Source organism: Eublepharis macularius, chromosome 2 (genome assembly GCF_028583425.1).
Source record: "Eublepharis macularius isolate TG4126 chromosome 2, MPM_Emac_v1.0, whole genome shotgun sequence".
Lineage (NCBI taxonomy): Eukaryota > Metazoa > Chordata > Lepidosauria > Squamata > Eublepharidae > Eublepharis > Eublepharis macularius.
Window position 1 is genome coordinate 14356932 of NC_072791.1, and position 17427 is coordinate 14374358.

Below are 17427 nucleotides of genomic sequence, written 5' to 3' on the forward strand. Positions count from 1 at the left end.
ATATTTGAGCCCTGATCTCGGCATAGGTTGGGCAGGTTAATGGAAATACGTAAAAACTGATTTCAAAATCCCTCTGTGACAACATCAAGTAGGAAGGGAGGAAAATAGGCATTCTCTTGGTTAGGAATAGATGTGTATTACAACTTTTCCCACCTGATTGCTGATAGCTTGCAGAGCTACCTTTGCAATGTTCGCCACGATAAGGTCAAACTCTTCTGAGGCTCTTTTATTGAAATGAAGAAGCAATACATTTTACAAAGCCACCTTTGCGTTTTAGCGTTTAGTAAGCTATTTTGTAGCAATCGATAAATCCCCTTGCTTTGCATGCTCAACAGCCCTGCTGGGTATGATGGATCAGTAGATAAATCTTTATTGTCTTGCTGGTGCCTTGCCAAAATGCCCAGAGAGTGGGTATTTTTAGCAACAAAATCACTCTCGGCAGCCAACCACCATATCACCCCATTCAATAAATTGACTTTATTGCTCAATGACATTATGCAACCTGTATCTCTAAGCTCTGCTATTGATTTAAAAGGCGAGCGGATAAGAATTTGAATAGCTGAAGAAATCATCTTCCGTATGACTGTGGATAAGGCCCTGCCAAATAGTCTGAAGTTTTGATTTTGGGATCCAGAATAGCTCTGAGAATGTCAAAAGGTTCTGATTCACATGTACAGAAATTACGATGGTGGGGAGAGTGCTGACTTATAGCAATTCCTGGTGACGTTTTCATGGCAAGGGACTAACAGAGGTGGTTTGCCATTGCCTGCCTCTGCAGCCCTGGTCTTCATTGGAGGTCTCCCATCCAATGACTGACCAAGGCTGACCCTGCTTAGCTTCTGAGATCTGATGAGATCAGGCTCACCTGTACATGCCTGAAAACTGTACCTGCACGGAAAACCCATATGCTGCCCAATTCACATGGTACGGTAACGACAGATGTAATGTTAATTGGGCCAACTGCTCCAAGTCAGCTGTGAAAATTGTTGGCAAATTGTGGTGTTGGTACTTACACTATTGACAATCATAGAATCATAGAGTTGGAAGGGGCCATACGGACCATCTAGTCCAACCCCCTGCCCAGTGCAGGATCAGCCTAAAGCAACTCTGACAAGTATTCATCCAGCCTCTTCTTGAAAACTGCCAGTGAGAGGGAGCTCACCACCTCTCTAGGCAGCTGATTCTACTTTTGAACTACTCTGACTGTGAAAAGGTTTTTCCTAATATCCAGCTGGTACCTTTCTGCATGTAATTTAATCCCATTGCTTCAGGTCCTACCCTCTGCTGCTAACTGGAACAGCTCCTGGAACAATCTTCCAGGTAACGCTATTTTGGCTACAATGGATATTGAATCTCCATACACCAACATCCCCAGTAAAGATGGACTACAAGCCAGTAGGAACGCTGTCTCTGCCAACACCACAGGTGACCTCGCTAACCAAGCTCTGACAGTTTGTCCTCACCCACAACTACTTCAGATTTGTTAAAGATTTATTCCTTCAGATCAATGGCACAGACATGGGCACTTGCATGGTACAATTTGCCAAAATGGCTGACTTGGAGAAGGGCTTTTGCAGCTCCCACCTGCTAACACCCCTCCTGTGCTTAAGATTAATTGATGACATTTTTATCGTCTGAACACATCAAAAAGAAGCCAGGAGGAGTTTCACAAGGCCTACAACAACTTCCACCCCATCGATCAACTGGCCCATGAATCAATCCACACAAGAAGTACATTTTTGAGACACTACTGTACATATACATGATGGAAGATTAAGAACCACCTTCTATGGGAAATCTATTGAACTGCAAATATATACACGCCTCCAGTCATCATCCTAAAGACATCAAACAATCCATCATCTACAGCCAAGCTCTATGTTACAGCCACATCTGTTCAGTCCCTCTGACAGAGATTCTCACCTGCAGGATCTACAATGGACATTTTTGGAATTACAATACTTACCTGATATAGTACGGAAATAGATGGACAAAGTCAGGATGATACCAAGGGATAACCTGCTACAAGACAGGCCTAAAGGAAACAACAATAGAATGCCACTGGTGGTCACATACAGTACTCAGCTCAAACCAGTTCAACGCATCATGAATGACTTGCAACCTACGTGAAACCACGATACTCTGCTTTCACAAGCATCAGGAAGCTAACCTTTTCTTGCCCTCAGACTGCCTTGTAACCTTAAACAACTTCTCACTCACAATAATGTACTTTTTAACAGGGACATGGACTCTGGGATCAAGGCCTGCAATAAACATAGATGCCAGCTCTGTCCTCATATTCACTCCAACAACAAAATCACCAGACCTAACAACTCCAGTTATACCAAGTTCATTCATTTGTTCAACTTCCAGTGTTACATATGCTATCAAGAGTCAGCTATGTCCTTCTACTCTCTACATTGGATAAACATGTCAGTCCCTGTGCAAAAGAATAAATGGACGTAAATCTGCCAGTAAGTATCACAACACTCAAAACCCAGTGGGGAAAATATTTTAATCCCGCAGGACATTCCATTGCTGGCCTGAAAGTGGCTGTCTTCAAATAAAGAAGCGTCAAGGACAGATTACAAAGTAAGATTGCTGAACTTGAGTTCATTCACAAATTCAGAATGGACCCCCAGAGATGAATGGAGAAAGAGGATTCTTACCTTATTATAGATGTTAACTTCTGCTCTAATCAGAGTACATTGTACCACTGTATCTTTGCATCTTGATGCCCTAGCTTACAACACTCCTCCTACCTTTTGGCTGGGATATAAAGGCTCAGCCCAGCCTCTGGACTTACCTGGAGAAGAGGGCAGGAAACCCTCAGGAGATAGATGTGCTGCTGCCCCAACAAACAGCCAGGTCCAGAATCTGCCAGCCATAGAAGGAAGGGAAGAGACACTCAAGCCTCAGAGTGTTAGAAAGAGCAGGTGGAAGCCAGCCTGCCCCACCCTCTGCTGGAAGGCTGGGAACCCTGGAAGGGATAGTAAGGACAGCTAAGAGGGGAGCAGGGCCAGAGGAGAAGGCCCCAGAGATAGGGACAGCCAGCTAGACAGCAACCTTACCAGCAGAGGAAGAAAGGCAACAAAAACAGCCCAGGGCCACGCCCCAACCTGCAAACAGGGAGGAAGGAAGTAATAGGGATCAGCTGGAAGCTCTGAGCAGGGGAGGCTTGGCAGCCAGCCAAAGAGCACAGCTATAGCTGCCCAGGGGCCTGAAGCTCAGAGCAAAGGAGGCTTGGCAGCCAGCCAAGAGAGGCCAGCTGTAACTGCCCAAAGCAGCCAGATGAGCTACCCCAGGTGCAGCTGCTTGAGGCAGCCAAGGCCAGGGCTAGAGGGCAAATGAGGGGTGTGGCTGGTAGGTGGAGCCAGGAATAAGGGAAAGGGTATAAGGGAAGTCCACCCCACAGGGCACGGTGGGATGGGTAGTAGGCAGAGGCTGGAAAGAATGAGTGAGAGAGGAAAGAAGGTGGTGAAGGAGATGAAGGAGGAAGGTAGACATAGGGACAGGACTAGGTTGAGTGGACTTGCTGGTGGCTTGAGAGGGTGCATGGGTGATATATACCTCCCCTCCTACCACAAAGCAGGATCCTGCATAATCCCTAGCGGCACCCCAATGATGAAGCCAGGTGCCCCGGCGCCCAGTGCAGCAGCGCCCAGGGGAAAACCTGACACCTACAACGCTTCAAAAAATGATAGAGCCTTCTATGCTGCCTCTGTTCCACGTGAGAAATGCAAAGCTACAACATCCCTGACAGGTGGTTGGCCAGCCTCTGCTTGGAGACTTCCAATATTGGAGAGCTCATCACCCCACTATAAAATTGACTTGAACTGCTGGCGCTTTGAGGAAGTTTCTCCAAATGTTCAACAGGATCTTCAAGCAGCAGTGTATCTAATTGACTATTGAACCAATGAAACTTGTTGGGAAGGGGAAATTCGGCTTGTGCATTTTTTTAAAGGGTCAAAGTCATCTCTAGTTTGGGTACAGCCAGCGCTGGTATTCTCAGAGATTGCTCTATTCTCCTGGTGGTGGTCCATGGTCCTGCAGTATATTTTGCTGCACATGAATGGCTCCATAATGTCACAATGAGGATGTGGAAGGGTGTAGTACAGCCCAATCTTGTCAGGTCTCAGAAACTAAGCAAGGTTGGCCCTACTTGGTACTTGGATAGGAGACCACCAAGGGAGACCAGAGTTGCTCTGCAGAGGAAGGCAATGGCAAACCACCTCATGTGCCTTGAAAGTCCCTTTCTGGGGATGCACCATAAGTTAGCACATACATGCATTTCTCTCACACAATAAAGCATCACAGTTATGGAGCTGAGGGGCTTCGCTATAACTGGCTTGTAAGGGCACTTTGGAAGGGCACTTTGTATGTAGAAGGTCCCAGGTACAGACCCTGCCATCTAGAATTAAATTGTCAGTAAAATGTGAGGTGAAAGACCTCCACCTGAGACCCCAGAGAGCAGCTGCTGGTCAGAGTAGATAAGAATGACCAGATAATTACACTAAGGAAAAGTATCTGGGTCCAGTGCAGTAAATCTAAACCTCTTGTTTAAAAAAATGCACTTTTTAAAACACTTCCTGAGGTTTCATAGTGTGTCTTGCTGACCCACAACGACCCTGTAGGGTAGATCAACATTTTCCCTGACAGGGAGGGAGTGGCTTGCATAAGGCCCCCTGGTGATTTCAGATCAGGGGCTTTGTATTTCATAGTTCACACAGTCCAGTGGTGCAGTGGAAAACTATTGTTTGATTTCCAGAACAAAAAAAAAAAATCTATTTTGGACTGTTGTGCAATTTTTTCACACCTGGTTGCAGTCATTGTTCCTTCAATCTGCTGCTTCCTCTGTGCTGTTTAAATTTTTTGCTTGAAAAGACAATGACTTGATCCTGCAGAGAGTTTCTGTGGGTGGAAGCATCTGTGTCCACAGAGCATGACTTTCTTGCCTCCCCTCTCCCACTGCGGGCCAAAATGCCCCACAAAATGCTGGTCCTTTGTCTCCAAGGAAGAGCAATTCAGAGTCATTTTGGGCTGTCCTGTGGGTAGGGGGAAGGCGAGGAAGTCATGATCTCTGGGCAGAAATCCTTCCACCCACAGAAACACTCTGCTAGATCCAACCTTTTGCCTGCCCTTTTTGTAAGTCTTATTACTGAGAAGCTGTGGGCCAAGCTAGAGGTGACGAATTACACATGAATGGCAAGTGAACAGACTCAGAGCCAAGCTGCAAGTGACGAATGACACTGGAACGGCAAGTGAACAGACTCATGTGTATTCCTCCCTTTTCACTTTCGTGATCAAGTAGAGTGCAAGTGAACAGGGAGGAATACACGTGAGTCTGTTCACTTGCCGTTCCAGTGTCATTCGTAGCTTGGCTCTCACATGTATGCCTCCCTGTTCACTTGTGCTCCACTTGCGCTCCACTCGATCAAGTGGAGCACAAATGGTGCACAAGTGAACAGGGAGGCATGCATGTGAGTCTGTTCACTTGTCATTCAAGTGTCATTCGTCACTTGTAGCTTGGCCCTATGCGCAGGGTATAAATGAAGTAAAGAAAGACATTTCTAGTCCTCCTGCTCCAAGGCTGCAGGCACGCCAACAAACCCTGTCAATGAAGATAAGGACTTTTCAAAAATGGTAGTGGAAATTTTTGTTTTATCTTTTAGATGGACAAATGATGAATGTATGCTCATCAGTTATTTAACTCAGAGCGTCTCTACACGAGACATCTTACACGAGGATGCTCGTGTAGGGAGACACAATGTTAGCTGGGAGGGGTAGTTTAAAAAGACCCAGAGCTGGCAGAGATCAATCCTCAGAGGGTTTGTTCATTTCATCTTCACCTCCCTGAAGGCTCTGTCAATTTCACCTCCCCTTTGGGGAGCCAAAGACAAAATTAACAAATCCTTTGAGGAGCAATCTCCTTTGGCTCTGTCTTTTTAAAACTACACTTCCCAGCTAACATTGCGACTCCCTATACTTGAGCGTCCTCATGTAAGAGGTCTCATGTAGAGAGGCTCTCAGCAGGAAAGCATGATGCAGGTATGGGAAAAAAATACTGGCACAATGCAAAGGGAGCCATTGCAATATCTCCTTAGTGCCACCATTTGGCGACTTGGTTGATCACACTTAAAAGGAACAGAACTACAGACACAAGGTGGCACGTAACTCCTTAAGATGATGATGTAACAGAGAACTTCCGGCTGCATTGTGGTTCGACAACCCCACCGAAAATACCCAAATCCCACCCACGGAACATACCAGTCCTCAGGGAAAGGCACCATCCCGACGGACTTGGATTCCACCAATACGATACAACTGTAAAATCTGGAGCAGTTTTTGAAAGGGATGAAAGTAAATGAGGACAGGCTCATACAGAGTGCCAGGAAGAAAATGGCCAAGGTGGTATCCCCCATCTTCTGCTTAGACCCCTTCCTCCACCCCTACCTAAAGAGACAGAATATCAATAAGTAATTCCGAGCTACTTTCGCATCTCGGTGTTGGGTGCAAATTAGGCGAAAGACCATACATTTTTCATTGTTGCTCAATATTCAGCACTCCATCTTGAACCTTATACTCTTCTTGACCTGGCTATTGTTGTTGTTGTTGTTGTTGATGATGTCATTTATAGTCAGCCTTTCTAAGAGACTTATAGGCAAAGGAATAATAATCTCTGTCTTGATGCATTGCCCTTATTTCATGCTGTTCAGTGCGAAAATCTCGAGGAATTCACTCCACGCTGCTCTATATTATGCCTCAGTGTCTATTTTGTGCATTTGTGTTTTATTTATTATATTGATGGAGTGCTGTTTATGAGATATATATATATACCAGTGAGGAAGGCCGTTGGGTTGAAATGTGACTGGTTTTTGTACCCACGGAAATGAAATGTCCTAATTTACCTGTATATGAGTGATTTTATTATGTATATATACAAGGTGTTAGTACTTATATGTTGAAACATATTGTGGATGTTTTTAATTCTACATATGTATTTTGATATGATTAATTCAATTTATACCAATGTTTTAAATCTTTTCTCTTATAACAATAAGAGATTTTCCCCCCTTTTGTTCCAACCTCTTTGGTCCCCCTCTCTCGAAATGACCATACAGAGAGAAATGCCGGAGTAACAGATATCCCTTGGCTTTCATTTTGATTTGGGAAATCTATTGATCTCTGCCTGATCTTCATGTTGGGTAGGTCTAGCAGCATAAAACAAAGGGCATAATATGGTGGGTGGGGCCAGCCATGATCGATGATACAAGCTATACATTTGGTAACACAAGGCATAGCAGTGCACAACTATACCTACGGAGAGATCTCAGGATTTTTTTAAAGAACTAACATTCCATGAATGCAGCAATAATTCCTAAATTGGCCCATCCATAAAAGGATATGCCATGATACATGGTCCAAAAGATTCCCCTGTGTCTTGCATAAGGAAATCACCTATTCAGCCTCCCTAGGGGAGTGACTGTGGCTCAGTGGCAAAGACTTGCTTGGTACACAGAAGGTCCCAGGTTCACGCCCTGCCACATCCAGGTAAAGTATCAGATAGTACATAATTTGAAAGATCTCTACTAGAGATTCTGGAGGGGTGCTGCCAGTCTGAGTAGGCAATGATGGACGAATGGTCCGATTGAGCATTAGGCAATTTTTTATGTTCATGTGTTCAATTATTAAGATTTTGGCACTCTAATGTTGTATAAGGGAAAGTGCTTTATGCATAATCCCCTTCATACGTGTAGTCGCCATTTTGTATGAATGAGGCAACCTGTGCATTTTCCAGCATCAGTATGCACAAATGCGTACCCTGAAAAAAAAACATGGAAATCAGGTGTGGTGCACACAACATGACAACTGGGTATACCGAGGCTCTCTCCTTGTGCATGGGTGGAACACCAAACTGAAAATGACTTAAAAAACAATTGAAACCTCAATTCACCAAGTAAGCAACATTTCAGGGAACCTTGGCAGAGCGATTTGAAGAAAAAGAAGGCTTCTCTTTCTCTCTCTCTTTTTTAAACAAAATTCATCCTTTTTTATTTTGTAATAGAGATTATAAATAAATTGAAAGTGTGCATGCAGTCAACTGCATAATATACAAGCAATATCTATGATAATAACTGTTTTCTTTGGCAGACCAGAATCCAGCTGGACATGCAATAAATCTACATATCAAAATCCATTGGTTTTTTTTGTGTTCAAGTCATATTGAATGGAAGTGAAAATATATATGTCTATATATATATATTTACTTTATATACACACACATATATATATAAACACACACATTACGTATGTGTCTTTCTGCGTGTATATGTGCGTGGGGGTGTGCACGCCCATTTTGCAGTATACACCTAGGATATGTATATAAAGAGGAATAGGCATCGTATTATATTAAAAGTGGATTTCGTCTTTTTCTGATTCGGGCGATTCGGGCCTTGAAACACTAAAAATATCTTGACAGGGTATTTGGGATGGTAGCTGCAAAGGTGAATGGGACTGAGGAGAAGGTGTCTGGGACGTGTTCTTCTCAGACAATATTTTTAAAATCTCTGCCACCTGTTTTTCCAGGACAGCCATCCTGCTGCTTAGCAATTGGATGTCTTCTTTGAGTTCGTGTTTCACTTCCTGAAGAGTGGTTTGTAAGGCCTGTTCAGGGATCGGGTAGAAGGGGTGCTTTGCATCAGCTTGGATGGGGCTGTGTTCCAAGGGGCTGCGGTTCTCACCAGCTTTGTCCAAACGAAGGTCACTTTTAGTTATCCCACTGTCACAAGAGTCCGTTTTCCTCAGAGGGTTTTTCGTCATGTCGTTCTCTGAATCGATGCCCTTGGGGTCGTCGGACAACAACCCCAGGGATTCGGCCTTGGTGACGTTGTTCCAGTCCTCCTTTTTCTCTTCTTGGCTCGCCATGTTGTTTTTCAATCGGAGCCACCCTTTCCCATTCCCATTTTTCATCCTCACGGGGCTAGTAACTTTGAGGCATTTGGGGTCGCTGCTGCCATTTGGCTTGAGCTCCATAGATTCCCTATTGTTCTGCTTGATGACTTCGTTGGTTTTCACGTAAGACAGGGACGTCTGGATGGGTGTGATCTGAGACACCGTAACCACACTTGTGCCAGTGATGGCGGCTCCATTCTGCATGGTCCGAGTCTCCACTTGGAGGGTGTTCCTCTCTGGGTCAATGATTGTTGTCCCTTGGTTTCGCATTTCCTTCTGCTGCTTGAACTTCTGGAAGAGTTTTCTCACAGGGTGGTCCACGGGGATGCTCAAGGTCACTTCATTCTTCTGCCGAAGGCGCTCCTCTTCTTCCTTTTTGACATCACTGATTTTCCGGAAAATAATCTACAAGAAAGAAAAATCCAACATGGACTTTAATTTGGGGAGGGGGAGGGAAGCAAACACTATTCGAGTGTGGAAAAATATTACAGATCTAGAGAGAATAACAGCTCCACATCTCTTTGGCGCAATTTTCTTTGAAATTGAATTCAAAGACTGTTGTCCAAGGCAACTTTTGATAATAGAGACAGATATCAAAATTCCATTTGTTCCCTGTTTGCAGCACTATTACTACCCAACTGTATGTACTTCATTGTTATTCATTGTGGTACAATATTCCCCATAGGACCCAGTTAGGACATATTTCACAATGTTCAGGGAATGACACAAATATCAAGAAAAGAGATTATTGAAAGGAAGTTAAGAAACAAGAAGATATTACAGTGTGAAGCGGAAACACTCTTGTTGCCTCAGAATATCATGTTATATGATGATCTATTGACACAGTCTCTCTATACACGGGGATGCTCAAGAGAAAGATCTTACACTTATTCTCTCATTTGAATACACTTGAATATAAGACCACATAGAAAGTCGGTCACTTGAACATCCCTGTGTAAGATGTCTTGTGTAGGGACTCAGAATCTACCACATTTTCCCCACCTTTCTTCCAAGGAACTCAAGGTACACAAGGTATCTTTTCTACAGCTTTGCTCCAGTCTTTCCCAATCCTGGTTTTGGCTGTGTCAGTGAAGCTGAAGGCAGCACTGTCAGGAGTTTAGACTCGGTAAAGGTGGAATAAACAACACTGAGGGCCAAGCTACAAGGGACGAAGGACACAGGTTGGACAACTTGTCAGCTTCCCTCCAGTTTTGATGGGAAATGTAGGCATCCTGGTCTTGCAGCTTGGCTCTCCAACTGCTGTCCAATGGACTTTTCAATGTCACTTGTCCAACATTCCGCCAAGCTGCCTACATTTCCCATCAAAACTTGAGGGAAGCTGACAAGTGTCCAACCTGTGTCATTCATCACTTGTAGTTTGGCCCTGAGACACCAGACCGAGATGCAGCCATCCCCTTCAGGAATCAATGGCAGCATCAGCAGCAGAAAATTGACAGCTCCAATGGCGATGGGGGCAGAGGAATCCTTGTAAGCGATCACTGCAAACTTTGCAATCACCCACCTCCTTTTCAAGGCCTCTTGTCCTCTTTTTGGTTCATTTGTAGGTGGTTGCACTCAGGTCTCTTCCATCTCATTTCTACTTCACTCTATAGGGACTGTTGACTATTGTAGTATATTGGCCCTCTTGGCTCACCGTAGGTGGTGGGATGGGGCTTACCTTCAGGCTGAGCTACTCTCCTAAGCCTTATTTCTGTTCTGGGTTTTTTGCTTATTCTCTCTGTAACTGCAGTTGTTGGTTTAATAACATTCGATTTATATACCACCCTTCAGGACAACTTAATGCCCACTCAGAGTGGTTTACAAAGTATGTTATTATTATCCCCACAACAATCACCCTGTGAGGTGGGTGGGGCCGAGAGAGCTCTGAGAGAGCTGTGACTGGCCCAAGGTCACCCAGCTGGCTTCAAGCGGAGGAGCAGGGAATCAAACCTGGCTCTCCAGATTAGAGTCCTGCCGCTCTTAACCAAACTCTTAACCACCACACCAAACTTGTCCTATTAACCATGAAGTTACAATAAATCTTTATTTAACTCTTTTGGAAGTGGCCTCTCTTTTCTGAAGACATCACACTATACTACTGTGTACTGTCTTTTGCTGTAATTATGCTCATACTGGATAGCCCTCCGTGACATTAATATGCCATGTCTACTCACTTATATCTTGTTTCAGCATTGTTTCAGCTCCGTATCGGATTTCTGCTTGCTTTCACATTTCTACTGTATTGCTTATTGAATGTATTATTTAACGAATATCCCAGCCGTTGATTGTACTGGCTTACACGGTGTAATCCGCCTTGAGTCTCAGTGAGAAAGGTGGACTACAAACAAATAAACCAGGCAAGTTTGCTAGGTTCCCCCTTGTCAATACCAGAGAGCAGGGGGGCACTAGGGGCCACAGATACTCACCTGTAATCGTGCACGATTCTTTAAAAACTGGCCCCAAACACTATGTTTGGGGCTGATTTTTTAAAAATTAGCCCTGGTACAACCCATCACTTTTAGGATGCACCAGGAATGACAATCACTGGAGGATGCTGGCATGTGTACACTCTTTGTGTGCCTGCCAGCTTGCCTCCTCTATTCCTGGGTGACTTTCCCACCTGTTGCCCAGGTGAACAGCAGCAGAGGGTGGCAAATGGTGGGGAATGTTGGCAGAATTCAGGACATAATCCAATACACACTTTGGATGAATTTACTGCAACAGGTTTTTGCAAAAGACCATCACTGCTAATTATATTGTAATTTTATTGTGCGTTAATCCTGTATTTTCTATTACTGTTGTGAGCCATCCTGAGCCTGTTCGCAGGGAGGGCAGGGTATAAATATGATAAAGTAAAATAAATAAAATAAATTGACTGCAGGGCATTAACACAACAGAGAGGCCTTCAGAGCACAAGCACTGAATGCTCAGCAGAGAGGGAAGAAAACGAGAAGTAGGCTGAACTGTAAGAGAAAATTTATTTTTTTTCTTTATTTATTTCAATTTTCTATCCCGCCCTCCCCGTGAGTGGGCTCAGGGCGGATAACAACATATTAAAATACAATTAAAAATCCATCTACGTTAAAACATTAAAACAACAGTGTATTAATACACATTTAAAACAGGGTGGTGGACAGCCTTCACAGGGAGGGTTAAGATTTTATACACCCCATACACCTCTGTAGTCTGGAGATCAGTTGGAATTCTGGAAGTACTCCCCACCTAGAGGTCGGTTACCCTAGGCACAATATACTACCAGACATGTAGGGATCCCATTCAGCCAGTGAGGGTGGAAGATCCCCTGCTCCCACCTTTTGCTCCCCACCACCGGTGGGGAACATTCAATAAACTCTATAAACATGGAGAATGCTCCACAGCTCCCCCTAAGAAAAAAGCAGACTAAACTACTCTTTTGACATTATTTACAGTAACTAGAATCTTAGCAGGCTGTTGCTTCTTCTCCAGCAGTGGATCCCCCACCATAGCATAGGACCTAGCAACCTTGAGACTGGGCCTTATGAAGGATACTTCTTCAGACGAGGGTTGCCAGAGCCCCTTACCCTCCTGGTGGGAGAGTGGGGACCCAGAGCTTACCTTCCTGGTGCTTGAGGACTCTCTTTCACCAGCGTGATGACATCACTTCTGGGAAATGACACCATTGCACAAGGCTGGGGAGCCTGCTCACGCCTCACTGAGGGCTGATTTGGGCCCCAAACAGGACTGATTCGGGCCGTTTGGGACCCAAATCAGCCCACTGCAAAGCACGGGAATGCTCTTTGGGTGGCACAATGAATGTTCCCCGCCGGTGGTGGGGGGCAAAAGGTGGGAGCAGGGGATCTTCCACCCCCACTGGCTGAATGGGATCCCTATGTGTCTGGCACTATATTGTGCCTAGGGTAACCAACCTCTAGGTGGGGAGTACTTCCAGAATTCCAACTGATCTCCAGACTCCAGAGGTCAGTTCCCCTGGAAGAAATGGCTTCTGCACAGCCCATACTCGCAGAGCCCCCTGAGCTCCTCAAACTCCACCCTCCCCAGGCACCACCCTCGAATCTCCGTGAATTCCCCAAGCTGGCAACCATAACTGGGGCCCGAATGTCTCACCTTCTCAGAACAAAGAAGTTTGGGCAAAGGGTGGTAATCAGGCGAATCTTGGGGCCAAGCTACAAGTGACAAATGACACTTGAACGGCAAGTGTATTTCTCCCTGTTCACTTGCCCTCCACTTAATCCACTTGCCATTCAAGTGTCATTCATCACTTGTAGCTTGGCCCTAAGGCTTTCTCCTCCTGGTGTACTCTGTGTATGTATCCAGAAGGCCAGAGTAATTTCTACAGAACTGAGCTAGCAGTTGCAGGAGCGATTTGACACTCTGAATGTTAATCCGGAAAATAAACTCGGTGATCAAAGCTCCCCTTGGCATCCATTTTTTTAAAAGCTTTCAAATACAGTAAGGACATGATTGCCGAACCTGAGTTAATGCAGCTGTTTGCCGTAATTCTGAACCTTAAACATGTTCATCAGAATGGAGTTGAAAAGGCAATAGAAAAGAAAACCAGCTTGATGCTTTTATCTCCCTGCTCTGACCCAAATACAGGGACGTGCATCTTCATTTAAAAGCTGTGTTTGCCCTCGTTTGACTCCCATATTCCACAGTGCAAGCGGCAGGGGGCAGCAAATTAAATTTTTAATTATATGTCACACACACACACCTCTCCTACTGCCAGCCAGTGTTCTAGTCACTTTACAAAACGTAATACAGCCCTGGTGTTAAAAAACAATATTAAAAAACACACTAAAAAATGACAACACTTTTTAAAAAATGAAAAAGTGGGGGTGAAACATACAGGCCAGATGATCTAGCACCACTTGGAGTGAGAAATAGGATTTAAGAGTTAATAAATAAATAGCTGATCGCTTTGGAAAAGGATTCATGGAAAATAGGCCTATTAAGGGTGGAATTCTATTTACGAAGATTGGAACTTCCATGCTTAAAGGCACTGAGCCTCCAAAGGGAAGGCCATTACTCCCCCCACATAGGGTTGTGAGGCTGAGTCTGGTAACCGATAGGAGGACATGGTGTGTTTGTGGCATGAGCATAACAATATCACTTCCAGTAGAAACATGAAAGTGATGACAGGTAGATCTAGGAATCACCAGAAATTCTATGGTAAAACCATACGGTAAAACAATAGAGTTTCTGGCAATCCCACGGCTACCCACTATCACTTCTGGGTTTTCCCTGGAAGTAACATTGTCACTCTTGCAATACCAATTGGCAATGGTTGCTTAGGGTGGGGGATCCCGCACACTCACCAGGGCTTAGCAGCCCTACTTTTACACAATCCCTAGGATGCTTGGCATAGCCACTTTTAAGTAGATGAGCCTGGATCTGCTCAAGCAAGTGGATCCATATCACATACTATATCCATCATATCAGGACAGAGGAAGCCCAGCCCGTGATTCCCAATATCAAAGACACAATCGCATTATGAGTTTTGGTGGGATTTGCACATGCACATACTCAACCCTGCACACACAGCAGTGTGTGTGTGAACGTCCCCTCCCCGTGCCCGCCGGGCCCAGCAGTCACCGCCACCACCCACCTTCCCACATAGCTGGGAACAGCGGGGCGCCCCTCCACTTTGGTCTCCCTGATCCAATCCACGGATCGGAAAGTTGATCGGTGTGGATCGGTGATTTGAGTTCGTTGCAGGCGCGGATCCATGATCAGCTTGATCGGTAATTTTTTTTGGATCGTGCCCACCTCTAGTTGCCATCAATTGGTTGCCACTTGACAGCATGTACGTGCATATTGTTTTTGTCTGCTGATTTAAGGTGGTTTGATGTTTCTGTTTCAGTGCTGCTTTATTGGCATATGTGCAATTTTAATGTCATCATTCATATCCATCCTCTTAAGCCCCTTGCAAAAATAAATAACTAATTTTTTAAAAAAATCAAACTAGACAACAAGACTTTTGTTTTGCTCCTGTAAGGCCACATAATTTTACAACTGAACACCGTTAGCTTGGATCATCATCATCATCATCATCGCACTTATATACCACTCTTCTAGACAGATTACTGTCCTGCTCAGAGCAGTAAGTCAGTGTTGTTGTTATCCCTACAACACAGCTGGGGAGCTGGGACTGAGAGGAGTGGCTTACCTAAAGCTCATGGAAGTCCTGGGAGTCAAACCAGCAGAGTGCTGATGTGCAACCCAACCATTTAACCACTATAGCACTCTTCCAGTCAGATTAGTGCCCTGCTCAGAGCAGTGAAGAAAAAATCAGTGTTGTTATTATCCCCACAACACAGCTGGAGAGCTGGGGCTGAGAGGAGTGGCTTACCCAAAGCCACCTGCTGAGCTTATTGAAGTACTGGGAGTCAAATCAGCAGAGTGCTGATGTGTAGCCCAACCATTTAACCACTCTAGTGCTCTTCTATATGGAATAGTGCCCCGCTTAGAGCTGCAAACAAAGTCAATGTTGTTATTATCCCCAAAATACAGCTAGGGAGCTGGGCTGAGAGGAGCAGCTTACCTAAGGCTGCCTGCTGAGCTCATGGAAGTACTGGGAGTCAAACCAGCAGAGTGCTGATGTGCAGGCCAACCATTTAACCACTATAGCACTCTTTTAGACAGATAAGTGTCCCACTCAGAGTGGTGAACAAAGTCAATGTTGTGAGCAGCTTACCCAAGGCTACCTGCTGAGCTCATGGAAGTACTAGGAGTCAAATTAACAGAGTGCTGACGAGCAGCCCAACCATTTAACCACTATGCTTTTGTACCAGGTACTGCATATAACTAACAACTATTATCACTTTATTTTAAACGAATCCTTCCTATAAGGATCTCTGGGTGTCATACCAGGTTGGCTTGGCCCACCACCACCTTGTTCTCAGAACCCCATGGTCCCTACCCCACACAAGATCTCCGACAGCAAGTATCGAGAAAGACCATTCTTTGCCTGATACATTGAAGAAATCACTGCCAATCAGAGAAGATGACCCTGAGCTAAAGGGTCCAATGGCCAAACTCAGTGTAAGACAAGTTTGTGTGTTGCATGGGTACACATAAAGTAGAAAATAAAATCTGGAGACTATTTAACATCAGAATTTGCAAAAGTGGGTGCCGAGGAGGTTGTTATACTGAACTTATTCAAGTTTGCTTGATATGCTTTGGAAAGGGGCCACGGAACATGCTCAAGAGTGAGTGGAGTATAGTGGTTAGAGTGCTGGTGTTGGACTAGAACCTGGGACAAGAGGATTCAAATCCCCACTCTGCCATGAAGTTCACTGGGCCTGTCACCCTCTCTCAGCCTGATATGCCTTACAGAATTGATGTGGGGATCAAATGGGAAGAAGAAAGAAATGGATGCTGCTTTAAAGATGCATAGACAGAGAGCAGAGCAATTTTTTTGCATGCAGAAAATCCTAGGTTCACTGCCTGGTATTGAAGGATCATCTCACGAAGGAAGCTAGGAAAAGCTTCCTTCTGAAACCCTGAAGAACTATTGTTTCCTTTATTTATACCCCATCATTTTCCCCAATGGGAACCCAAAGTGGCTCTCTATCGCCATTTTATCCTCACAGCAACCCTGTGAGGTAGGTTAGGCTGAGAGTGTATGACTAGCCCAAGGTCACCCAGTGAGCTTCCATGGCAGAGCAGGGATTCAAACTTGGGTTTCCCAGATCCTAATCTGACCCTACCAAACTAACCACTACTTCCCATGAGATGCAATGGACCAATGGTATGACTTGGTATACGGTAGCATGCTATTTTCTACCTGTTGGGTTTTAAGTACTAGTGCGGGGTTAACATTGCCTTCAACCTCCACCAGTGAGATATTTGGTTTAAAAAACAATCTCAAAGTCAAACACCCAAGGAAAACTTTATTTGAAATTACTCTGAAATGTCATGTCAGTACCAATAGAGATCGCTATCATGAAACCATGATGGTTCTGGATCTTTGACGGCTGATGCTCTATGAGAAATATGATGAGGGTTTTATTACCGAGGGAGGGGGGGAATTAAAAGAATAGGACAAGCCCTTGTTGTCTCTTCCTTTCTCCTCTTAGGAAATACAAATCCCCACACAGACAGTGGCATTTGTAAACACGAGGGCCATATCCCAAGGGAAGCCAATGGAAAAAAGAACTCAATTAATCACCGGGTACAGGCTTTCTCAAGGGAAATGGAAACACACTCCCTTGCATGGTGAGAACTGCACTCATTAATAGGATGGGAATCCAGTGTCAGAATCTATTTCCCTTATATGGGGGCTTAGAAAGTGAGCCCTGCACTGCTGGCTTGCGGCTTTAAGAAAAACGGCTACTGTTGCAGTCCTTTCTGCTCTCTTGGATTATGCCGGAGGGTTATTTGAGGGGACGGTCAGAAGGGGGGAAAGGTAGGCAACAGTGCTAGTGAAGGTTAAGTAAAGGTTAACTGACTGTCAGCCCTGGAAAGTGAAGAGCT

General features: G+C 44.8%; 1 protein-coding gene across 1 annotated transcript in view; it reads right to left on the reverse strand.

Annotated features, from left to right (window-relative positions):
* Positions 1–8409: 8409 nt before the first annotated feature.
* KCNH5 (potassium voltage-gated channel subfamily H member 5) overlaps positions 8410–17427 on the reverse strand; it is a 302905-nt gene continuing 293887 nt past the window's right edge. The window contains exon 11 of the mRNA XM_054971983.1: positions 8410–9357. Coding sequence (XP_054827958.1) covers positions 8410–9357 — 948 coding nt within the window. The remainder of the gene's footprint in view (positions 9358–17427) is intronic.